General features: G+C 41.6%; 1 protein-coding gene across 1 annotated transcript; it reads right to left on the bottom strand.

Moving 5' to 3' along the window:
• Positions 1-216: 216 nt before the first annotated feature.
• tmem170b (transmembrane protein 170B) lies at positions 217-22,106 on the bottom strand. Its single transcript, XM_033636605.2, has 3 exons — positions 21,579-22,106; positions 9,156-9,326; positions 217-4,160 (listed from the first exon to the last, which is right to left on the bottom strand). The coding sequence occupies exons 1-3, from the start codon at positions 21,751-21,753 to the stop codon at positions 4,030-4,032; spliced, it is 477 nt and encodes a 158-aa protein (XP_033492496.1). The 5' UTR covers positions 21,754-22,106; the 3' UTR covers positions 217-4,029.
• Positions 22,107-27,272: the final 5,166 nt, after the last annotated feature.

Below are 27,272 nucleotides of genomic sequence, written 5' to 3'. Positions count from 1 at the left end.
CATCACTTGCATGTTTGAGTGAGTAACTTCATCCTTGAATTGATCGGTAATCAACAGTGATGAGATCCAGTAGGTGGTTTGAAAAAGGTAACATTTACTACCTTTGTGTTGAGGTAGACTGCAGTGTTTCAAGTTGTTTTTGCATTCTAATGTGAACAAAGATCATTTGTCATGGTCACGGTCATGTGGACAGAATTATTTTTTAACACGGAGGGGGAAAATGTCTATTTCAAAAAATATCTGTATACATGTATACAGGGCCTTAGTGGGTGTAAATTGTTGGTGCACAGTTGCCTGTAGGGATCACATTACAGCCTATTTCACCACTGTGCCTCTCTCAGTACTGGACCACTATCCAAAACTTTTGTCTCCATTAGTCACTTAAACACAAAAACATGGGAAAATTATTTCCAGATTCAAAAATACCAAGTGTCCCTTTAAGTCCTTAATCTTTCTGAAGCTTTATGGGGCCACCGAAAAATGTGAACAACCCCCTCTGCTGAAAGAAAATAAACAATGATATCTACTCACATGCACAACCGCACAGATATACACCAAATACAGCAACGACACTCATAATGTCTCCTATGAACCACACACACATACGAACATGCAGAAACTGCCTCACATACAGCTTCACAGAGATTTCATTGCTATGACAGCAGGTGAGTCATCAGCAGCGACTCACATTTGGTCCCTGAAATTGCGCTAAAACATTCAAGCAGGTAGTATGGATGATGTACAGAGCATTCAGTGGATAAAAAGGGAGGTGTTCAGATGACTTCGCTCTAATTTTAGACTTTTTCTGGGGAAAATTAGGATAGAAAACTTTTTGTCTGTATCAAAACACTCTGAAGCACTTTCATCATTTTTTTTTAAAATCCACAATCATCTTTCAGGCATTCAGGCTGCAACTTCATTTCTGTGCAACGTCGCCCTCTTATGTGCTGAGCTGGTACTGAAGGTGAGCTGTGTCAATTACATAACTCGTATAAATACACTTTGAGCTACAAAATCACACAGCACATACACTTAATCACTCAAAAAGTCTTTTCCTTTCCCTCAAATTCATATAAACTGTTTTTGATGAAGTTGAACCACGTCTGGGGGCCGAGCCAATGTGCAAATGTTTCTAAAACTAAAACAACTATAAATCGTGGCTGTGATATCAATTAATGACACAACGATGGTAAATAAAGCTAGAACATGAGCGATACTTTGGCATTACAGCCTTACTCCTCTCACCCTGCTGCACACAAGAGAATTAGTTTGAATTCTGGGAGGACTAATAGGCCAAGCAATGAGCATTAAACTTAAATAAAATCAATGTATCTTTCTCTTCTCAGTGAAAAACTAATGCATCAACACAATAAATCCAGTTTGACTTAATACAGTAGCTTCAAGCACATTCTTTGCTTCACCTAAACAAGATCATCAGTGTGTGTTATCACTGATTCCTGTGTGTAATAACTGTGATTACTGGGTCGGGTCACACCAGAGTAGTATCATCGCACACTGTGCTAAAAACAAGGCAGGTATATTTCAGTGCAATATGCAAAGTTAAACTTAAGGAACATGGGTTAATAAGCAAAACAAAGAAAAGAGGGAGCCATTGGAAAAAATGGCCGTCTGAGCAGCAGAATCGTCCTTCTCCAGGGAGGGATGGCTTTCCACAGGGGGGTTTACACTGTAGCAGTGGATTCCATCGTTACCACAGAAAATCCAAATAGTTTGAAAATGTGACTCTCAAGCAGCAAAACAACCCTTTTTAATACCAATACATCCTTTCTAAAACCTGAATAAGAGGAACCTGATATGGATCTCTCTCTAACTAGACCTAAAATCATATCTGCTCAAGGGTGCTTCCAGGCCCTTCTCTATCTGTATAAAAGGAATACTTCGTTGTTCTGGGAAGTACACTTATTAGCTTTCTTGCTGAGTAGATGAGCAAACCGACACCATTCTCAGGTCTGTACAGTAAATACGGAGCTGGAACCAGGAGACAGTTAGCCTAGCTTAGCGTAAAGACTGGAAACTGCTAGCCTGACTCTGTACAAAGGCAACAAAACACGGTCCCCGATTCCGATTGTCTGGGTTGCATTCAAAGGCTGTTGTAAAATGCTCCATAATCACAGCTGTGACTGCAACATAATATCAGTACTATTTTGCCAATAAGACACCTGTTGTCATATGAGACTAAAGATTACAGAACGCAACCGCCAACTGAAGCCCAAATCATTTTTCACCCTCTAGGATGAGAACGTTTGGAAGTACGCAACGCTGTCAATCCATGAATCCACAAAAACAAATGCCGGTTAAAAAAAAACCAAAAAGAGCCGACAGGGATTTATGTTTAAGCGACCAGGGAGTCCATTGTGTCGTGTCGCTTTGTGTAAAAAAAAATAACATACGCCAGGCCCACCCACAGAAATGTCTGGACCCCTGAACAGGTCCAGTGAATGGGCCCTCTGGGAAACTGCTTCACTTATATCAACACATGTGCGTGGGCTAAGATTTACTGCAGCAACAATAAACACAGTGTTTATTTTTATTGTTTGAATTAGTACTGGTTGATAGTTTGGTTAAAGATAAAACATTGTTATCATTACTTATATTTAGGATGAACATGATTACTGGCGGCACAGTGGTGTGGTGGTTAGCACTGTCGCCTTACAGCAAGAGGGTTCCTGGTTCGATCCCAGGAGGGACACCTTTGTGCAGAGTTTGCATGTTCTCCCCATGTCAGTGTGGGTTTTCTCCAGGTACTCCAGCTTCCTCCCACAGTCCAAAGACATGCAGGTTAATTAGTGACCCTAAATTGCCTGTAGGTGTGAATGTGAGTGTGAATGGTTGTCTGTCTTTATGTGTCAGCCCTGTGATAGTCTGGTGACCTGTCCAGGGTGTACCCTGCCTCTCGCCCGATGTCAGCTGGGATAGGCTCCAGCACAACCCTCAAGAGGATAAGCAGTTATGAAAATGAATGGATGGATGATTATTGCTGGCCTCCTGACTTGTTTTCTCAACTTGAGGCGTTCATGGCGCTCTTCCAAAAACGCAAGGCGCATGGGTTTCCAGTCTTGATGCTAGGCTTAGCTACCTGAGTCCTGGTTGTAGTTCCATATCTATCGTACAGACTTGACTCCTTGTCTAACTCTCAGCAAGAAAGTAAAACAAGCATATATCCCACTGAGTCTAAATATTCCTTAGGATCAATCGGAGTTCTCGTTGGCACACAATGAATCAATATTTCAAACCAAACAAAGTGCCAATGCTGGTTTTCTCCTGCTCGTCTACCGATTCCACACCTCCTACGGCAAAGAGCGTTTCAAACATTTACAAAGTGCAAAATTCAAAGTTGCATCTCGCTCGTGAGTTTGATAGAGCAGCTTTCAAACCATTTAAGGAAAAGGAATGATCATGATAATCTGAACTTGAACATTGTGAAGACCTGGAGGTGAGGCTGATTTTAATACTGACGAATAACTGTGTTTCTGCTGATGAACACTGTTGGGCTGTCACTCCCTCAAACACCACTCATTGCTCAACTTTTGTTCTCACACTGATCTCCAAAAGAGATCATCAGATGATCGTTACAGGTCGTCACTCTGCTGTTTTTTTTTAAAAAAGAGGATTTCTTTCCCCACAAGTGCAACAGAAAGCCTTCGAGAGTCAGTGGCCATAAAGGCATCTGGATGTCCCAGAGAAGGCTGTTGGCACAAAGAAGTGATGGAACTCTGGAAACACCCGAAAACATGGCTTTCAAGTCCAGAAGCTGAGGATGGCACCGTCTCCGCCTGGTGCTGCTCTCTGACACGGAGACAACCGGCCTGCTTTGAGTTCCCTCTGTGGTTGTGGCAGTAACAGAGCAGAGACACCGGGGGCGCTCTCTCCTTCATCCAGCCCCTAAGGTCCAGAGCATTTCTGCCTCCTCTCCATCTACAAACCCAGCCACCTTAAAGTCTCTGATTGGCTCGAGTCGTTCGCTCTCGTCTCAGCGTCTGTGCTTCAACATGTCGAGGGGGTTTCGCCTCACAGAGTGGCGAGGACGCGTGAGAAGGAGATGATGACGGAGAGGGTGGTCTGGCCCACGCCGAACACCAGAGCCTCCAGTGGTGCCATGTCCTTCCCTGCCACGCGGTACACCCCCGCCACCGCCGCGCCTGAGGGGGGGAAAACACACACACACACATCACCAGTGTTAATACACACAGATGCACAAACACAGCTGTCTGTCACAGCCTGTCACCATTACCGCAGATTGTCCATTCACAGCGAGGACAAACACATCCGTCCTCGCCTTTTCAGCCTCCCACCAGGAGTCCAGCACTCTGCACAAAAGTTGTTTTTTTGTGAGTGAATATTTATTCAAAGATGGTTGAAGCGTTCATGTGAGGATGTTATTCGACGCACAGCCACATACTGTGTTCACGCTCATCCTCATAATATGTTGTTTAGGCCGTTGTCATGGGAACAGACAGCGAGGAGAGGGACTTTTTTTGAATCTCTGATCTCAAAACCAAAACAGAGTGGCCTGATTTTGGCTCAAAGCTAAACAAACAGAGACGATAATGTTAGATTTAAAGGTCATGCTATGAGCAGTGGGGCTCCACATAAACACACAATTGTGGTTAAAACAGTTTTAGTTATTTCTGTCTGTTTTTTTGTTTTTTTGTTTGGCTGGGCCCTTTCAGTAGTTTAAAATGACTCAGTGGGAAAAGGGTGATTTCACATATTTCTGTCCACCAGTCAGGATTTAAAAATATTTAGACACAGTGAAATAAATAATAACATTATCAATAACATTACACTAATTCTGTCCTTGCTATGTTTCCAGTTATCTTCTGTTTCCTCCTCATGTAAGATATTAAATATTCTTAATGAATGCGGTTGTACAATTAAATGCAATTTGGGGCAACTGGCTAAAACCACTTTAATACTGCTTGAGGTAAAATGGTTTGGTGCATGCCGGTGTTATTGTAGTTCATCTGGTTTATCAACACACACAGCTCATGATGGAGGCTATTAATGTACTCTAAAACCCTTAGAGCCCTTACACCTGGTGCAAAGCAGCACACAGAGCAGCATTGCCAGCATCTGTCATTTCTAGTTTCAGACTGATGCAGCCCTCATGTTGTGTGAGTAGCAAAGGTACTTTCCCTCATCTGTGTGCCCATATAGTAGGTCTTAATATGAGGTGTGGTCAGGCACATTGTTGGTGTATTGAAAGCGACTGCAGCATTGCTCAATAACACACCTGGTCTAAAGTCAGAATGGTGCAGTATTTCCCTATCTGATATCATTTAAAGGGCACAAATAGTAAGATACACCTACGTCGGCCAGTTTTCAACCAACATACACTCTGTTACACACAGGCACGTGCAGATGAGTTGCTGTGGGTGAAATAACACATGATCAGTGAGGAGAATATTGGCAATATTCTCCAATATGTGAACATAGCAGAGATCAGAGCAGAGCTGCTGTCCCACTCCACATTAAAAGAGATGCTGTGCAGAGGCTAAAAGTTTTTAGTTTTGCTGCTTAATTGCCCCACATGATTTGCTGCAGTGACATTACTGCTCTCACTGTATTACTCTCAGATGCTCACTTCTCCAATTTGCTGAACTGTTCAAACAGGGCTCTTAATGTTTGTTTGCTGCAGTTTGCGTCAAACATCCCACTCCTCCTCAGAGTTTTAACTCTTCTCTTTTAAATGTGAACACACAGACATGTAAGCATCTGAGGATGAGCCGACATGGCTCAAAACGTCATGCTTTAAATAAATCACACTTGATTGGAGCTTTTTGGTGTGTGGACTTTACTTGTTTTTTAACACACAGCCATGACACACATATTTTTATATTCAGTGTGACTTGCACTTCCTGAGGAAGTCATTACCTCAGATGTCCTCCAGTGTGAATAAACATCTATAGATCCCCTTAGACATTATCGAAAAATGTCACTCCTTGTAACTTCAGAACCTGCTTTAGAATTATCACATTTTAAGTTTTCATCAGTATTTAAGTAACCCAGCAGTGATTACTGTCTGCACATCCAGGGGTACACTGCAAAGAGAACCCCCTAGCAGCTACTGTATATCGGCATACTTTTAATGGTGCTACTTTGGCAAAATGTGAACCAATATAGGCCTAAAGAGCCTTGTCTTGACACAACGGAAGTTGAAAACAGTCATTTAAAGGTGAATTAAAAATCAAAATGTGAAGGCAGTTATGGTTGTCTTTACTTATGTTGCCACAAAACACACCCTCACAATCCTGATTAAACAGATCAGATGATTTTTTCACTGTTCACCTCTTAATAAACAAAAACATTTGATTGTTATATAGTTATGGGTACTTGAAAGTGCTGTGTGTCACTCTGGAGAGAGAAAAGCTGATTGTTGAGCCTCATTTCCAGCTCGACAACCTGGGAATGAGGCTCAACAATGAACTATCTTTAGTTAGCTATCTACCAGAGAAATGCTCAGGATCTGAAACCCAGTATTCGGAGGCTTTAAAGGTTGATGTTTTCTTTCCCCAACACAACGTGACCTTTCTTTTCCTTCTGCTCGGCTGAGATTGCTGCCTTTGCTCCACCACACTTTGACTTTAAGCCAGGCTGGTGTACACATGGAGGGTGAGACTGAGGGGTGTGTGGGTGTGTGTGTGTGCTCACAGTCAATAGTCTGCTCTCCCTGATTGCTACACATTAATAATAAAGTGTCTTTCTATTTTGGGGACCAGCTTGCATCTATGATGGAGAGTGATTCATTGAGCTCAGCCCTGAAAAGCTCTGGCCCTACACTCAGATAGATTTAGGTCTGTTTACACACCCTGTGATCACACTCTGTTACAGTGAGTGCAAGGTAATGAAAGACAAAGCAAGGCCTAAATATTATCTGCTGCATCTGCTAACAGACAACCTGTAAAGCGTGTTCAGGTAAACAAATATAAATAAAAATGTGACACAATGTAGCCAGAAAATGTGGCGTAAAGGTAGAACTGGGATACAATATTTATTATTTTCTTTTGTGCCATAATTCTGTATTATAATTTTGGAACTTTCAATGTTATCGTATATATTGACTTTTGATGTGTTGTGCCAGATGTTGAGATACACGTGTGACCAAGAGTATATTTTTACATTTTAAAAGTGAAACATTGAACATTGCTATTTTTTACTACATTCATTTGCATTTGTTTAAAATTTGTCACTACCAAAAGCTAAAAAAAAAAAAAAAGGTTTTGAATCGCCTGCTGAGAAATGTTTGGCCCTTCCACATTTCCGATTTGAAACTATGGAGTTTGTAATTGAACAGCCCTCTGCTGCAATATGTCAATACCAGAAAATATCCTCATTAATCATTATTATCATCCATTTATTTTTACCGCCCTGGTCTTGAGTATTTATCAGACCACACTGGGTGAACTAATCCAAGGTGTGGATTATTGTGAAGTTGGGATGGGTACTGAACCTCAACAGTATTTTGGTACTGACCAAACAGTGGTATGAAATGTCCGAACATGATTTTGTTTGTTTGCTTTTTAGACATAAATCTTAAACAAATATCTTGTCTGACTGCTTGTTTTCAGACCTTTTTTGTCACATGACTTTTGCATTAATTATATTTAATTTAGAAAGATGGGGACCTCAAGATCAGGTATTGCTGCAGGTGTTGACTTTCAGCCTCTCTTGAATCTTTGTGGGCTTCCTGGAAGCCTACAAGGCTTGATTTCACAGCAGCTTTTCTCAAAGTTGTTGCATGCCGCAATGTTTTTAGAGAGATTTTTGCAAGAAATTGCAGGAGCAAGTGACAATTGTGAAATAGCTACAATTTATTTTTTTGTGAGATTCATTAAAAATGTAAAGGAAACCTTTCCAGTGAGAATAAAACCGCACTGTTCTGAATCTGTGATTTATTCTGCACTAACATTATCACCCACCATTGATATTTAATCTAACTCACCTTGATTCTTTCAAAACATGCAATAGATCTGGATGCAACAAACTCTATCACAGCGACTTGTCTTATCTGTTGTCAACAGGTTTCAGTCTTTTTGTGTGTGTGATTTTTCTATCGATGTTGTTTGTGTTCCATCTAAAAGTTGCACAGTGCACAAAACGGTTTTCCCCCGCTTTCTTGCAGAAGATTTGCATCACCTGTCTGCATCTCACAAACAGACACAAGGAAGTGAGTTTGGGGGGAACTGCTATGATTGGAAAACTCATGGCAAACTGCAATGATTGATAAAGTTGCAGAAAAGTTGCGGTGATTGGACGAAATTGCAAGATTGCGTGAAATTCACAGGGATTGGTTGAATTTGCATTAATTGCTGTGATCATGACGTTGAAACACTCTTTAAGAGCTGACCTGTGTAACACATCTTAAAATCAACACAGCAGAGACTTAAATGTCCTGACTTTTAGTTTGTAGTTTGGTATAAGGTCCATTAACACTGCATCCTGCAATCCCCACAGTGAAACTTGATGGCATCTCTTTGTCATATAATTCAGATTTCACAGAATGGTGCTGGCCATGCCCAGTAAACTGATCTTAATGTGTAAAATCACTGAAGTGCCTCTTTAAGGCCCCTCTTATTTCACTGTATATTGTGACTGAGTGGTGCATTAAGTATTAACAGAAATGGATTAAACTAATTGGTCAGGGTTCCCGGGGGTCTGAACCCACTTTGCCCAATTTGTAATCTAGCCTTGCAGGTATCATGTTGGCACTAGTTTCCAACTATTTCCCAACTCTAATGTAATGTTGTGACAGTTTAACACCATCTGTCTTCAGAGGCTACATTACTGCACTTAGATTGTTAGCCATTATTTTTCTTGGGTGTACAAACCTTGTAAATGCACCAATAACCACCCTTAATTATCATCATCCAGATATAATCGAAGCTTCCTGTGCTACATAAACAAAAAAGAAAGGTAACCAAGAAAACACGTGTCTGAAACCTCACTGTCATCTCCTGTCCTCCTCTGTTTGACAGGAGTTAACACACAAACTCCCTCCATCCCACTCTCTTTCCCTCCCTGTCACCTCCTGTCTTTATCTGGATGACTGGATGCTGAACGCTGTTGAGGTCAGTCTAAAAAAAAAAAAGATTACCATATAAATAAAAAAAAAAAAAGTGTATGACTGTACTTACTGGTGATGACGCCTCCGGAGAGGGAGGCCAGGAAACCCACGCTGACGAGCACCAGGGTGATGAGGCGGCCCCTCTTGTGGCGCTGCAGCATGACCAACATGAGCAGCCCCACCGCCCCGTGGACGAAGAGCGAGGAGAAGAGACACCACAGGAACACCCAGTACCACATCTCTGACGGGAGGGAGACAAAACACATGAGATACAGACTACAGACTACCCATGGGAAACAATGTGAAAAACACAAAACTATGGTGACTGTTTTCCACAAATTTCTGACAGAACAGACGAGTGATTTGATAGCTCCAGATTCATGAACTCATCAGAGGTAAATTTTCACTTTAAAAATGATTTGTACTACTCAACTACTGCACTTAAGGACAATTTAGAGGTACTGTACTTGAGTATTTACATGTCACTCTACTTAATACTTCTACTCCAGCACAATTCAAAGGAAGCAATTCAATTTTTTACTCCAAGAGCTGCAAGTAGTCGATTGTAATAAAATCAAGCAACTATTTTGATAATTGATAAATATTTCAAGCAATTTTTCATACAAACTTTTGCTGCTTTCAGCCTCTTAAATTTGGGGATTTGATGTTTTTCTCTGGTAATCATTGTAAATTCAACTGAACAAATCACCGTAGCATCACACTAACAACAACAATCACTTCCTGGTCAACAACTGGAAATTGATTTGAATTGCGAAGCTATGTGAAATCAACAAACTTGTTTATTTCTGTCGTCATTTTCAGCAGTAACTGTAACGTTCAAAGACATTAACCACAGTGGTCCAACCTATATGTACTGTGCTGTTTTGCTAGCATCTTTGATAAACCTAGTCTACTCACACAGATCGTAAACAACAAAATTTACTGGACGAGGCCTACCGCAACCTAAAAAAAATCAGCATCAGTTTGTGTGTTTCTCCTTTTTTATCTTACACACAAACTGATAGAGGCAGCTGTAGACCAGCAACTCCAGTGTTCTGCGAAGTAAAATTACCGTTTTTGTCAATGGAGTCTGATGGCTCTGAGATAGCGGCTTTAATTTTCCCATCAGAAAAAGGCTGTATGATGTCAAGGTGAAGAGATGGAAATATTGTACATATAGCATACGCTTACACTGATTTATTTTTAGGTGGCTATAAACTAAGTCATTACGGCAGTGTTTGCTCAGCGCTGTTTCATTTTATGTACACGCCCCAGGGATTTTCAACTCAGAAGATATTTTTCCACCGCAGGAGCTTTTATCATGTATCTGGGATTTTGAAAAACCCTGGCGCGTTTGCACCAAAATTACCCGGGGAAAAAACCTCCCTCAACCCCAAACTTTCCCTGAAAAAAGTACCTAGTAAGGGGGTAGGACTTTTCAGTTCCCCGCAATTCTTGAGGGGTGGAGCTCTTTGCTGAAGAACGCTGATTGGCGGAACACACACTTGTAGCATTCCGCACTTCTGTTCCGTTACGTCTTTTACCACTATACCCTATATGTCATCAGCCTGATTTGAATACATTTTCCGGAACTTTGAGGTGCTGTGGAAACGCAAACCACACAGATTACCAGGAATAATTTTACCCAGGTAAAGAAATTCCTGGTAATAAAAGTTCCTGGAAATGTTGGTGGAAAAGGACCTATTGCAATTCGGTCTATATGTTTGGACATAAGTCACAATCTTTTTTTTTACTGTTTTTTGGCATTATATAGATTAAATCAAAGATTAAATTACAGTTTGGCTACACAAATTTGTATTTCATGTTGTTGTTTCATCATTTCATCATTGTTTCATATCAACTGATCCACAAATGATCAACAGGTTAATCAATCATAAAAAGCCACAGATTTTAGGCATAAATGTCAGTTTACTACTGATGATTAATCCTGCTCAGTGTCTGAAAACAGACATTTAATATGTTCTTGGTCAAGTCTGAGAAAATGGCATCACTGTGACATCAAAAGGGTTAATTCAACTTCATCTTGGGCTCCGAGATGACATTTGCAACAAAAAGCCTGTGTTACAAACTCAAGGTGTGGATTTTTGGATGTGGAATTTACGAGGAAGTGAGGGTGTAATCAAAGACTAAATCCATTTGCATTATGGAAAATGTAGCATCCAGTTCTTTATGAGCTTGACCCATATAGGGAGAACAAGTCGGGACGTATTGGCTGCTTCGATTTTGACCATTCGTTACTTAATTGATCTGTGAGTTGTAAATGGACCTGCCCTTAAATAGCCTTTCTAGTCTACCGACTACATGTCACCTTCACCCGTTCATACACACAGGCTACCGTACAAGGTGCCACTAGCTACTCAGCTACACATTAATCCACTCTCACACACCAATGGAACAGCCATCAGGAGTAATTTGGGGTTCAGTATCTTGCCCAAGGATACTTCGACATGTGGAATGATCTTCCGATTAGTGGACGACCCGCTCTACCTTTTGAGCCACAGCCGCCCATGCAATACTAGTGCAGTACTAAATCACCGCAGTGCCCCTTTAAGCAGAGATGGAGTGAAAGTGATCGATCTTTAAGGTTTTTCCATCACAGTGAAGAACAGGATAAATATTCCTCCCTGGGTAGGTACAGATAAAATGTCCTTGTCACGCAAATTCAGAGATTTCATTGCTCAGGCAGAATGCTGTCCTGCTACGTGTGCCACTGGGAGATCTCCTGATGCATTCTTACAGATCAATACATGACAGACCTTGTTTGAGGGCAGATTGCAGCTACAGATCAGGATGCACAGATACTCTTTAGGAGCTGCACACGCCTGCGAGGGAGGATTTCAATCTACAGCCGCTACAATCTGAGTCAGGGCTCATCGAGGAGGCAGCCGACCATGGTAATGGACCTCAGGTCGTGATGTATAAAACCGCTCAGAGTGAGATTTCACACGAGCTGCAGCGAGCTAGACACTAAGCAGTAAATGGAAAATCTGGTCTCAAACAATTGCTTATAGCTGCCTTTTGTGAGCTGGGCTGTAGCTGAAGAATTTAACATTTGCTCTGCTCGTTCAGTTGCAAAACTTTGCTTTAATAACTGATTACATAAGGACATAAGTATATATGTATATCTTCATAGACACTGGACCAAATCAGAGGTCAGCCCCATTCAGAATCTATCTCAGCCTCTTCCTCCTCATCCCTCTCTCTCTTATTCTTTCTTTCTACAAACTGCCTTTACTTAAAGAGCTCCGGCCTCGTCGCCATTTGCCAGCGAGGGGCCTTGCTTTGAACCACTGGCACCATGGGAGCAAGGAGAAGCCAGCTGGCCATGAGATTATTCTAGAAGAAAAGACTGAGGAAGGCAAACGACCAATCCAAAGCGGAGGAATGTCGTGTAAAAAGCCCAAGCCTGTTCTGTTTGGATGATGGGAGATAAACAGGAAATGCGACATTGTTGTGTGGTGTAAACAAAGTATTCCTCCAGCCCAGAGGGAGCTCTTTACTGTATCCATCTAACCTCGTTGTTCCACAGTCGACTGAGCGTCTACATCTTCTCATTGATCTGGCAATCAGCTGCCAATCAGGGCGGAGAGAGATGTGACAGCGCAGTAACACTTTTTGTCCTGCGTGAATTGGCATGCCAGTTAGATCCAACCATTGCCATTACCATTGCAAGAGAGGAGAGAGACATCTGTGACAGGACGAGTAGTGCAAGATTCAGAGAGATGGATTCTTTTCATTTTGCTAATTATGCTTCCTCCCATCCTCACTCCTGCGTTCTCTTGCCTCATGACCCGAAAATCAATCAAGGTCCGCCATCATCAAGGATGTCCCGATCGTTTAAATGTGTCTCCAAGGAGACAAGGAGAGAGGGGTCCTTTTGAGGAGCTCAAGCAACGCTCAGGTCATATGGTTCAGACTTTGATTATAAGCAGCCGAGTGTGAAAGACTGTTCGGCCTGACTATGATACCTCGAACATCCCACCCTGCTTCATTAGGATCCCTTGTCGAGTCACAGTTTGTACATCCTCGACTCCTTTCCTTATGTCTTAGTCCCTCCTAGCTGAGATGCGAGTGGAGAAGACGAGGAAGAGACACGGGGAGAGAGGAGTCAAGGCAACAGGACTTTAAGAAAATGAGATATTCATGCTTCACAGCATCATTTTAAAGGAGGGATGGGAATCAAGAACCAGCTCCAGTTCCGAGCTTATCGGTTTCTTTTATCAACGCAGGCATGTTTTTCTGATAGTTGCACATTGCAAAATAATGATATCAAACTCATGCGTCTACTAGGGGTGTAACAATACATCGATCTAAATCAATATTTTGATAGAGTGATCAACTATCCAATATAATACATATCGTCATCTTTAAGACATGCCTTTATTTTGAAATTCCCATGGCACATCTGTGTCACCATCTCCGTACAAGCACACCTCCTACCTTAACATTCAACAGTGCTAGCGACCTAGTGCCAGGCAAACGATGATAAGCAGCCAAGAAGAAGACAACGGGATATTTACTGATATCGTCTCATATCAATCTCAGCCCCTTGAATGGAAAAAAACATACTGTGGCAGACTTTACTTAAATATTGTACTGTTGACCAAATAATTGATTTAATATTGTATCATGGTGAAACTTGTGATTTGCACCCCTGGCATCTACGCTGATAGAAACTCACGAAAAGAAGGAGTCATGGCAGAGAGGAAGAAACAGTCTAAAGCATGGCTTCATTTGCAGCCTGTAATCTGTAAAATGATCATTTCAAGCAAGGAAACAGCTGCAATATGCTGAAACATCTCTCTATACGCAACATGGGCTTACTGTACCAGTTCCCATCCCTATTTTAAAGCATCAATTAAATATAACTTGTGGCACAGCTGCATCATCAGTTGTGTGTCACGCCTCTACGTCATGGATGCACCGTCACTCACTGCTCCTCTCCGCTCACTCCTGTCTCCTCAGGATGCATTTTAAATTGAGATGTCGTTTAAGCTGGCGCACTGAGATTGATTTCCGGGTCACAGGCAGGAGGACAGAGGAGAGAGGAGGCGAGGAGGCACAAAACAGACAAATGAGAAAAGCCCCCGGTTGCACAGGCCAGGCATCTGTCGCCCAACTTAAGCCTGGACGGATTAACACAATGTTCAACACGGGAGCATGAAGGGACACGGGAGGATGTGTCCCACAAACCCCACCTCTGTCATCAGGTCCCGTGACCAGCACCACTGAAAGCCTGAACAGTTACTAAAGAACAATAGTGAGATACTAGTTTGAGTATTTCCATGTTATGCTATTTCTATAGTCATACTTCGTTTCATTTGCAACTTTTTACGCAGCTACATTTTTCTGACAACTACAAGTACTAGGATTTCACATAAAAAAAAAAGCTAAGTAAGCTCATAAACTGCATTGTTAAAGGTTAAACCAGTGACACATTTTTTTTTAATTTAAAAAGCTAAAAAACTAACTAAAAAAACCCAAACATCTTTCCTCCCACAGTGATCATCTCCTGACCTCTCAGGTTTATCTTGTGACCCTTTGAAGGGCCGCATTTTCCTGACCGAACCCAACCCAAGCCCGATGCAGTTTGTTGCTTGATCTAAATTATAATTAAATTTCAGCTGAAATAAGAGGCATTTTGCACCATGCAGTGAATGTAAACCTTGCACATTATCTGAGAAAAACTCAGAACTCAGTACTGCCAAACCACACTGGTTTTACGAGAGGACATCTCTCCAATTTCCCATCGTGCTGTCTTAAAACTCCAGTCTACTTGAGCATTACTTGAGTAGACTGGGGGACTGCTGTGTGATGGCTCTGTAGCACCCACTAGTGGCGGGTGGCTGCATGACAATTAAGCTGCCATGTAAATGAATGAAACACTTATAGGTTTAACCGACTAATATTTCTGGTGCCGACTAGCGAGGGGGCACGCATTTAATTGTTTAGACCTCTAATCCCGAGCATACCTAGTTGGAATATTGTCTTTTTTGGAATAAAGGCAAAAACAAGAACATTTTGTGCATATAAACACACCCAGTGAGGCGTACAACTTATCAATTCAACACTGGCATCAGATTGGTGCTTGGTATTGACAGATACTCAAAGCCTGGGTATTGGTACCAGGACTGCAAAAGTTGGATCGCTGCATCCCTAGACCAAACTGTAAAGACTTTAAAACCAGCCTCATCTTGACTAGCTACAACAATGTGTCAATGCACCAGCATTAACAATCCAACAATGTCAGATTTAAAAATATATCAGTCACAGATTCTATTTTTCTGCAGAATGAGTACTTCTCTTTATACCTGAAGTATATTTTGCTGAAAATACTTCTACACTCTTACTTAGATCGACTTGTAACAGAGTATTAGTAAGTTGAGATATTGGTTCCTTTATTTAAGTAGTGATCCGAATACTTCTTCCTCTATTGCTGAGAACAACACTGATGGGTGGGGTCTGAAACTGTAACCCGCTGAGAACCAAATGTCAGCAAAATCTGTCTGTGGTGGATAAATGGGTTACCGTCACCTGCCATGCTGGCTTCCAGCATTTAAACTTTTAAATGACCTGGTTAAAGAGTTTCTGTTTCAAGTCTTGATGAATAACAAGCTTGATGTAACGTGATAAAGATTTAAATGAAAAAGTAGAGAGAGAAAGTCAGTAAGGTGAAATGTTTCTGTGAAAATACACGGCTTGTTATTTACTCCAGCTGATAGAAATGACTGTTGGCAGGTCATTTTTTTCCTGTTTAGCAGACGCTGGGAGCTGAGCTGAACATTTAATTTCAGGGGACAGTGGTGCAGGTGGTCACAGCTCAGAGACAGCACCTATGGGCCGAGAGATGCGCTCCGCTCAAGTGCTGTGTCATGTTCAGAGATACGAAAACACAGTCAGAGCACGGCATTAACTTCAGCTAATCCGCAACTACAGAACGAGGTCTATGTCCGCACGGCAGCTTTAGAGCTTGCCGGTCAACAGTGAGGCATAAAAAAAAATCAGGGGATCATGTTTTTTTCGGTGGCTTGATAAGAGGTCAGTTTCTGCATGAGCACGCAGGCCGCTGCAGAACATGAACACGTCAAAGTGGAGGGACTGCAGGAGCTCTGCAGGGGTGTTGGGTTCATCCATCAGGAGGAAGAATGACGGGTTGGTCCCGGTACAGGGAGACAGAGAGAGGTGGGATGAGGCTGGCTGGTGGTGATAAGGCTGGAAGTGTCTCTTTAGTTCTTTCTCATGAACACTGCACGGTAAATCCACCAAACCCAGCTCAAGGCAAAGGGTTTGCAGTAAGGGTTCTTTAGTGTTGGACCTCCTGCTTGAAGATCTGAAGCACTATCATCTTTTGAATCACTTTTTAAAACTTGTCATCTTAAAAAAAGCCTTTTACTAATGCTAGCAGTGGTTTACGTGTTTAATTTGTTTATTTTACTGCTTTTATCGTGTTTTATTTCATTCTCTGTACTTTTATTTATTTGTTTTAATTTTGTTTTTCCTCTGTGAAACAATTCATAACCTCGTAAAAGATGTTATACAAATAAAGTTTATTAATATGATACAGCTGTTCTCAATTATTGCTGGACTATAGACCAAATTGTGAATCTCTTGCAGACCTAAATTTATGACACATTTTCACTCCTAACTCATAAAGTACCAACACTTGGTCAGTGGCCCTACAAATCAATATAGAACACCCTAGGTGCCCTATGGCATCAGTTTTAGACACTCAGGGATGGAGGGCCAATTTATGCTCATTATATGCATTGTGTGTTTTCAAAATAAACCATTTCCAAAAGAAACATGACATACCTCACTAGCGTAATATGCTACACATACTAGCACAGGAGGTTGTTACTGAATTCCACTTTTGTTTTCACACAGGACACAAACAGTGGCCTCCCAGGTAAAAGTCCACCTCCGCCCCGCCTGCCCTTTATTGGAATTTCTATGTTTAATTCTTGAAAGTAGTTCAAATTAGAGCTGGGCGATGTGATACAGCCTATAAAGGTCCATTGTGTAGGATTTAGGGGATATATTGGCAAAACGGAATATGATATAATAAAAATGTTTTTTTTAGTGTATGATCACCTTTTTTGTCACGTTATGCCTGTTCACACTACACGACATTTATGTCCGTTCCTACAGTCACTATGTCACATTAAGTGATCGTGGTAGGGCTGTACCCAAATATTCGGATATTTGAATATTCGTTCTATGGGTAGGTATTCGTTATGAAAATTTAGTATTCAATATTCATTTTTTTATTTACTTTTTTTTTTTTTTTTTTAACTTTTTTTTGGTGCTAAATGTAGTCTTTTTGTTGTTGGTAAATGTAGGTTATCAATAAAAATCAAAACTTTTAAATTGCATTGTTAAAAATGTAAAAATATAGTATAGCCTACCAACTGAGCTTGTGCACACGGCACGCTTGAGCTCATCCGTCTGAGGTTGTGGATCAATGCCAAGTTTTACCACTTTATCACTATTCCTTCTAACTTGTAGCTGTTTTTTCGTTATCTTTTGAATTTAATATGAATTATGAAACCGTTTTTGTCAACGTTTGTTTCCCCCATTTTGTACAATAAATTATTGTTTAAAGTGTCAACAAGTTTCTTTTGGAGTGCGTGACACAAGTGTGTTTTGAAAACGACCACGGACTGTCATCTGCTCAACACATCAGTACCTTCGGATGCCATGACAGTAATAGCCAATAATGTCAAGATATAATTTACAGACCGATTTAACCGACGATCACTGCTGCCCAACCCGTAGGTCCATTTGCAGTCCCGCGGGTTACGGGTCGATCCGCGCATCACTACTCAGCTACTCAGCTACTCAGTCTATAAGGCTGTAAACACAACAGTAAGGCTATAGACATTATATTCTATTCAGACCGGCAGAACCAGCAGCGCATCGGCTCTACAGTGCACAACACTGCTGATTAACCAACCAGAGTGTCTGCCAGCAACCAGTTACTTGCAGAGACTTCCTACAACTTGTTTCAACGGTTCCGATTTAATCAGAAGACAAATTAAACAGGATGACTAGCCAATGTGAAAATCAAAAGAAAGCATATAATAATGTACTGAAGGAGACTCTTGTGCCATCACATTTTTTTGTGGTTTGAGAGCAAAGATCCGGTCGCCGCAGTGCAAAACTCCACAATACAATTAGGTCTGAAAAAACCCCGGAGGCAGACCGGGGAGGCAACCCCCCCCCCCCCCCTCTGCCGTGAACGAATATTCGAATATTCATTATAAATTCTGCCGAAGGTCCGAATGTTAAAAAATGGTATTCGGGACAGCCCTAGATCGTGGAGTCATAAAATCGTGCCGCGACTTGGCTGACACACATGACTCACTACACGATGGTCCACACCAATTATCCCCGGTTGTCTTTCACGACATGTGTGTTGTCATCGGATTATTCTTGTCCTATTTTTATTGTTATCACTATTATTTCAGTCACTGTGTCTGTTCATGTGGCAGCCGAAATGTTGCTGTAGTAACATACAAAGCGCTACCAGATGTCAGGAGCTACATTTGAAGTACTGTACGCAAACATGCAAGCTACTGAATCCTCCACAACAAGTTCCTGCAAATGTTTCACAAAAAAGCCTTTTTAGAAAATGAAGGATTCCCTAAACCGAAGTTATAAGGGACTTTTAATGTGAAACAGATACAGGAAGTGTTGAGTTTGAAATGATGGTGCGATGCATTAACTTTATCAAGGCAAACAGGAGCAGAAAATAAGTAAAACTATAAAAATACAGAGGGAATAATAAATAAAGGCCTGTTAGTAATGTAGTCTGTTTCAAATGAAGCTCAGCCTCTGCAGTTGTGGTGAGTAAAAGCCACTATTTTTTTTTTTTTTTTACTTTATATTCTCCATTATAAAGAAATAGTATTGTTCGCTAGCTTGATGCTAATGGCAGTACTCACAGGGTTGATAAAGTGCCTCTGCTGTTTCACACCATCATTTTTCCCTTTTTACTCTGTCATGGCAACATCCCTAAAAGAAATATCTAAAAGCAGCAGATCACTCTGTGTTTCTATTGGTCAAAGTGACGAGACAGGACGGGAGCAGTCGCGAACGACAAAAAGAAAATCAAACATGCTAGACTTTCTATTGGAACGTCGCGAGCCGTCCCAGATGTGGTGTCGGTTGTCATCTACTATGACACACTACACGAGATGAAACAATGGATTGTTGACACTCATTGTCGTTCACAATCCCAGCCGTCACCGTACGTCGCTGCGTCAGGCTATAATCAAGCTGATATTGTGTAGTGTGAACCCGGCATTAGAATGCACTGTTTATCTCTATATAGGGAGCAGGTCCTTGTCTACAGAGATCACCATGTTTCTACAGTAGCCCAGAATGGACAATCTAAACACTGGCTCTAGATTGGGACATTCACATTTTCATGTCAGCCACCGTAGTTAGCAGCTTCCGCGGCGAGCAGCATTGGAAAAACAGTGATCTGTGAAGTAAGACTGCTTTTTTTGCCAGTATAACTCACTGTTTTGAGAGAAAGAGACCTCTACAGATAATTTGGCTCATGGTAAAAACCTCCTGAACAATGAATACTGAAAAAATCCTAACCAGCAGAAGTTTTAGCTGGTTGCAATCTTTAATCCTCACTATTTGATGCAACTAAAGTCCCCTAAATGTTACACTGTTTCTTTAAAACCAGAAAAGACAAGAGGTATGACATTAAATATCTTAAATATAAGACGATATCTAGTCCCAGCTCTAGTACCAATAAAAACTCCACACTAGCCAACCTAACAAGGAAATTTTAAGTATTTTGCTTTGTTTTTATCAATTATTGTAACTTTGTTAAAACAGTTGCATTCACTTGCACTATGCACTGTTTTAAAAATCTCAGAGATCGGTATTTTAAAACCAGAGAACTTAAAAACTAAAACTATATCTACCAACCCTCTGAAGTCAACCTCATAGAAACATAACTCTCAAAAACAGAATACTGTGGCCATATTTGCAAACCATAAAGCAAGCTATGCTTTTTTTATGGTTTGCTGAAGTGAAACTGCTGCGAGCACACAAATCATAAACAGGAAATCCATTTGTTTAAGCGACTCCCGAGGGCCTCAGAGAAAGGGCAAAGGGGTTGATGTATATCAAAAGTTCACATCTGCTTCTAGAGCGTATCACTCTTGTTGTGCAGGGCTCACACACTCTCTCCTCGTGACCTTATCTCATGTCTCAGGAGGTCATTTTTCACCTGGTCGGTGAACTGCGGGGTTGAGGGGGGGATCGGGTGGCAGTTTCATGCACCCTGCTCTCTTTAAGTCTACCCTCACCAGCTTTTCTGCTGCAGCTCTGCTTCCGCAAACTTCTACATGCGCTGCAGCTTCCTGCTGAGTCAGCATCATTAACTACCATCTTTTATCTTTCCGGCTTGATGTGTTTCTCAACACAGGATGTCAGCTGCATTTCAGGGGATGGGTCTGTGCCAACTCAACTATGACCACATGTCCGCCACGGCTTAACTCTCCCTCTGCAGGGAGGAACTCAAGAATGTCTATAATCTTGTGTTTATGTGACAGAGCAGTCCTGTTGTTCCTGTATACATCACCCCCTTTCCCCCCTTTGTACATTTAGCAGCAACAAAATAATGATTTAAACAGATGGTGGCAATTTAGCTCTTGCAGAGGAAGTTCAGCCTGTAGAGGAAGAGATAAAATGCCAACATACTGTTTTTCTTCTTCCTATATTGTTTTTTTATATCATGTGGACTTGACTGACCGTGTCTCGACCCAGGATCGTCTCCCCTGAAGCTTGTTAACAAAGATCCTGGAGAGCAGGTGTGTCAGTCAGGTCTATATGCAATGATTGCATATGGAACAAGAAAATCAGCTTACAGGCATTTTTACTTTTTGTGGTGTACATGTACATGACGCTGTCATCTGTATCAACCCCTCAGCCCATCACGGTGCCCTAACCACCTATATGCAGCTTATTCATACTCATATATTACAGCTTTTATCGCCTGGCCCCACCATTCAAAAGCACATTGAGAAAAGCACGGATTTTAACTTGAGTCCAGTCCATCCCAGACTGATGCCCAGAGTTGAGGATGCTAATTGCCCCTTGATTACTGGACTGCAGGACAAAGGCAGGAGCAGAGCGGAGGGAGGCGGGCGACACTTCATTTACCACACAGTCAAGGTGCATTCACGCAGCAGGAAGATTAATTAACCGCATGTTGTGATTATTTTCATGTCAGCCACTGACTCCGCACGCGTGGACAGAGGAGTGGCACTAGCTGTGGATGGGAGCTGAGGTGGTACCCTCTCTGCCCACCAAGCATGTCAGGAGACACATCACACATGTAGGTTTATTCTGCTTTAAAATGGACGGTGGCCACCGGGCGTAGTATACAGTATACATGCTGCTGGTGTGTGTGTGAAAACAGAAAAACGGCACCTTTCATTCCGCATACCTGTGAAGTGCTGCAGCGTCGTGCCCTGCACCCAAAGGCTCAGCACTTGCTGCACCGACAGATTAACAGAATAATCCCTGTTCGTTGTCATGTTTCTGCCGCCGCCGCCGCCGCCGCCGCCCGGGTTCGCACCCCTCTTTATCGAATAGCTGTACTTGGCTTTAGACGAAGGCATGGAGGAGACCGGGGTGGCATGGGATGTGAGGCGGCTCTCCCCGGCGCGGCTCGCCTCTACCGGTGCCTCTGCTTCGGCTTGACGTCCGTCTCCGCTCCGGGAAGGGAAGGGCCGCTGGCTGGTCGGTTCATCCTCGGTGGTGTCGGTGGCGGCTGTGTGGAGGCCATGATGGGGATGGCAGCGGGAGCGCAGGCAGGCAGACGCACGGTCGGTTCGTCCTACATCGGCCAGCCCGGCTACATAACCCTTAAAGGGCCAGTCGCCTGCTCGGTGGGGGGTGGGGGGGTTACCGTGCACGGTGACACATCCTCGAGTTACTGTTGTCGCTTCATCAATGGGGAACAAAAGAGAGCACGGTGCACAGAAAATGTGCGTAAGTAGGATAAGTTACGTAGCAACGTAATCACGCCATAATATTCCAATTATCGTCATTAACACACCACAAAACACTCAGGTGTGAATTGCTAAAAAACACGATTAATTGTGTTGTTTTAGCCGAACAGCATGAGTGCGTAATTTACAGCTGGCACGAGCCTCAAACATGACTCAGCCAATCAGAGCAGAGAACCACATCTGTTCACATCACATATATGTTTGCATAAACCTTTCATAAATATATATGCAATGTTTATTTTGTTGTTGAATAAATTCCACGTCACAATCAAATGACGTTGCCAAGTGTCAGCTACTACCGGGGCGTTGCCCATGACGACGGATGGATGCGGGAGCTCTCCGTGGTGCTGATTGGCTCACCCAAAAACGCCTGATAAAATAATAAATAATACGATAGGATGGATGTGAGCAAGGCACACAGGGATGGGGAGTATTAGAGGGAGGTTTTGGATTAGAGAGAACACAGAACATGACTTACCACATGTTTACATTGAAGTATGGTGAGCCTACATGTTGGAATAAATCCAGATGTTTAAGCTGATGTGCAGGAGGAGACCTCACAGAGCACCTCGAGACAAACAGTGAATTTCTCAGTCAGCCCCACGAGGATTAAGACAGAATCCGAGAACACATGAAAGCTATTTTGAATAGTGTGAAGCTTTACACCTGTCTGACATCTTTTACTCACATGGTTGAGCGTCAGACAGAAAAGTTGGATGTGGGGAGGCAGGAAGGGAACCTGGGTGTTATGTAGACACTGAATGTTCTGGAACATTTCTCTGAGGAGTGCAGTATTTTAAGAAGTGTCCCAGTTCAGAGGTATGAGGGCGAGGAAACGTCTGACATTTGACATCTTTTGAGTCTGTAGGATTGTCTCTAAATGCAAAGGTTAACAGGGTGGGTTTTAATAGGCTGCTGGATCACATCTCACTGTAAGTTCAGCTATTGTTGTCAGAGAGGCTATAGGCTATCTAGAGAAACATTCAGTAGTATAATGTATCAGTAAGCTGCAGAAGAGTAGGGGAGAACAGGGCTGGTTGTCACATTCATTAGATCTCACACTCTAGAAGGTACTGTGAGAAAATGTTGGGGTCAGAGACCTGGACAGTTATTTCAGGAGTTAGACACTTGACATTGAGATGAGAGGATTTTTTTTGTGTCTTTCATGTCAAAATGTAAATATACAGCTCCTCCCTTCTCTAGGCTGATACACAATGGGTTTATAATACAGCAATTATTAGCTCAAGCAAGAGCTATAGTTACAATATTTTTTCTTAGCTTTGTAAAGTGTGTTTTTTAGCATAGTCACTAGCAAAAAATTGCAGTTGGGGATGTTTGTCACAATCTCTTTGGGGTTGGCTGTCACATGTAGTTCTTTTTTTGTTCATTATAATATGATATAAGAGAGAAAAATAGATTTATGGGCATTATTTTTCCTGCTTATGTTCTCTTAGGTTTTTGCATTTCAATGAAAAATTCCAATGAAACTTTACAACTTAACTTTAAAGATTGCTTACATTTTGTTTATCCCCGTTACATTAACATTGGGACAACCAATTCCATTGTGTGACAACCGACCCCACAATGGAGAAGGTTGTCAAAAGTGCACAAGACATCAAGACATATATGATACTTTAAGCCTACAGAGAGTAAGGTCGAGCCATCCCTACCTGAAATTTGAAATGGAATTTGTGAGATACAGTTTTCGAGGGATTAAAATGAAAATGAAAAATATGATGACCAACCCTCCCTATTGCTGAAGGAAGACACCAGAGGGTTTTTGCTCCTTAAGCACAAATACACACTTTTTATTGTAGCTTTCCAAACAGCCATTATCTTCCATCTTCATTTTTGTTTTGTGTATAAAGAGTTCATTTGCAAAAAACAGATGAAGCCCATTTTAAATGAATAAACAAACACCAGGTTGATGGATACTCCTTAGAGTGTGCAACAAATTAACTTTATGCAAACTGAGAAAATTTATGATATCTCATCTAAACAAGCCAACACCAGTGTGAGTGATATTCTGGGGAGCACAATAACAAAAAACAAAACAGGAAAATAAAAAAAAAGAGATGAAGCCTTCATATTTATCTCTCTCTTTATGAAAAATCTTTCAGCACATGTGGAGATGATTACACAGATTTGGGGTTAAGAACAATTAATGCTTGTAAAAGGAAAAAAGCATTTAAATGTCTGTTTAATTAAAGTTATGGTTAACTAGGACGTAATGTGTGTGAGATTTGTTGTATATGAGCTTAAAAAACAAAAGTATAATCCTTTCAATGTATAAATGAATGTATCCCTAATGTATGTAATAACTAAAACAAAAAATGTACAATATAAATTTTAATGTTTTACCTGCATGTGTGCAGGTTGATACACGAGGATAACACCACCTGAAAGTGTTGCCAAAACTGGTGAAACACTCTCCCTCTTCTTCTGTAGACATCCTGTTTCATCACAACTTTTTTTTTTTCAGTGTTCTCTTGTAGCGTTTCATTGCCCTGAGGGCTTGAAAGAGAGTCTGAGGAAAAAGTTCAGGTGAGATGTTAAAGGAGGAGCAAACACAACTTTTTCCCTGTAAACTTTAAAGAACTGATGGTGCTGTTTGTGACGCAGCATGTTGTTTCCCTGCACATGTACGGTCATTGATGGGGCCTGCTTGCCTCTTACTGTAACTATGACTCACACAGTAATGTTTCCTTACATGCTGTAATTCAGCTACTGCTCATCACAAGTTACTTCATGTGACATGTTGAGTATCACAGCACGATGAAGCAATGATAAATGGATAATGTAATTCCTGCTTTGTTTTTAAAGTTCTGTCATGGATTTACATTTACTGTTCTCTATGAAACACAACAAAAGAAAGAAGATGTACTACTTCTCTCTGTAGCACCCTGACAGCTGGTCTGTGGGGAACAGACAGACAAGACAGCAAAGATTCATGAAGGCAGTGTTTGGTTTGCAAAGCAAATGTCATCCTTTGTTTCCTGTAAAAGATCGACTCTTTGAGCAGAGTCCACCACCAGTGCACAGCTGTCCACCACGACATTCTTTAGAAAGCTTTTTTTTTTCACTTGATGCTTATACAGTATATACATATATATATGTATGCAGGCTTTAAAAGTTTAACTACCAATCATTAACTCTACAGAATATTTAACATATTCTTCAGTTTCAAAGTTTATTCTTAAACACAAGGTAGCTTGTCCCAGGGCTTTCAATCATATTGCATGGTCTTCATCAGCAGAGGGAGTTTGCTCAGTTGTCATGGGAATGTAGATGTTCGCTATGACAGCTTTTCAGTGGGGTCGTGTTTACAGTGTTCACGAGAAGAGTCCATAAGAACGCTCCCCTCATGTGGTATTCAGGACCTAGAATGGATATTTTCTCAAAGCAAAAATGTTCATGAGTTGTTAAAAAAACTTTTTCAGAAATAGTGGAGGCCATGCTTTTGTTGGATGATAAGATAATACTTTTAAGTGTTTTCCCCTAATTTTATGATATGACTGAGGAAAATGTTGATATTCCCAACGGCCTCACCTTTATCCTTACACCTTTGTATTTGTTGCATTATTGTCAGCCTCAGTAGCTTCTAGACTCCAACAATAGCATCCATATTGCCGTTACCTAGCAGCGGCACAATTTCACCACTTGAACGTCACGCATACTATGTACACGACTTCCCATGTCATAACCCTGACAGAGTTTGAAGGCAGCAAATTTTTTTGGAAGAGAACCTCTTGTCCATGTTGGCTTATAACCTGAATTTCAAAGTTATATGAAAGTTTTTTTTTATTTTGTAAATATAAAGCGTTTTAATGAAGTTATGTGAGTTTTGTTTTAATGCAAACTAGACATTTTATTTAATTTCATTCAAATTTAAACATGCTGTAACATGCATGTAACTCTGGAGAAAGAAAGTTGGTTGTTGAGTCTTATTCCTGAGTTGTCCTCATCTGATGTCAGACAGAACTGTCAGCTCCTTACAGTCAACTCGAATTCGCTGGAGTCAGCGGATTCAAAAGTCTAGGGTCCTTTTCATCATGCTAACTTATGCTTCATCACCTCCTCTCTCCTTCTGTACTGTTGGCCCTTCGTCATCATGAAGGATCTTCCAATCCTTAAATACACCTTGAGGAGACGAGAAGAGGGGAGGCTTCTAGAAGAGCTTCGGTGTGTTCTACTGACGTCTTTCATTAAGTGGTGTGACTATGGAACTCCCCAAGGGTCACAGCGAGATGTACTATTTTTTGCGTTCTGTGATGTAAAACACCGCACCTCCATGAAATTCTTTATTCACACAGTTTGCTCTTACAGCACTAACTTTGTAGTGTCGTGTATGCAGGTACAGGTAAGTCACAGATGCAGTATAATGTGCAGACAACGTGTGTGTGATAAATGTGACAGAGCAACAGATAAATGATTACAAGACACATTAAAGGGTGATTAAAATCCACAACAGTGATAACACCACTAGTGGGGTGGCCAGAAGAGCGGGTGTGGGTAGAGCAAGCGCCCCATGTACATAGGCAAGAACCTTGCCGCAGTGGCCGTGGGCTTGATTCCACGCCGTGGCCCTTTGCTGCATGTCATCCCCTCTCTCTACTCTTTCATGCTTCTGACTGTCCTGTGATTATAGGCCTAAAAGGCCCCACAGGAGTTCTGTGGACATTTGTACTGGTAGCTTGGACAGGTTTAACCGTTACACAGCTTGTCACCTGGCGTTGCTTGAGAGTGATGCTATGGAACCAAGGATTTCTCATTGGGCAGCTTCGGCTTCTCCGTCCTTGCATCTCTTTCTTGCCTCTTCCACTCACATCCTCTGTGGGTGAGATTATTATGCAAGGAAAGGAAGCAAGTGAGGGAAGCGAGGAGACACGTTAACATGAAGAAATTCACAACTGGACCTAAAACTACAAAACCTCATGTCTAGAGTTGACACAGTCTGAACTTATCACCTCTTTCCACCACATAAGCATAAAAGTGGTCATCAGAACAGCTGACCTTCAGAACCCATATAAAAGCTAGAACAGTGTCTTCGCCAACCTGTGGGAGGAGATGAACCATCTCTCCAAACACTGGTTCATCAGTTCTAGCTGCAGTCCATGTTCTGTATG

Source organism: Epinephelus lanceolatus, chromosome 16 (genome assembly GCF_041903045.1).
Source record: "Epinephelus lanceolatus isolate andai-2023 chromosome 16, ASM4190304v1, whole genome shotgun sequence".
Taxonomy (NCBI): Eukaryota; Metazoa; Chordata; class Actinopteri; order Perciformes; family Serranidae; genus Epinephelus; species Epinephelus lanceolatus.
This window is presented reverse-complemented; position numbering and strand designations above follow the sequence as displayed.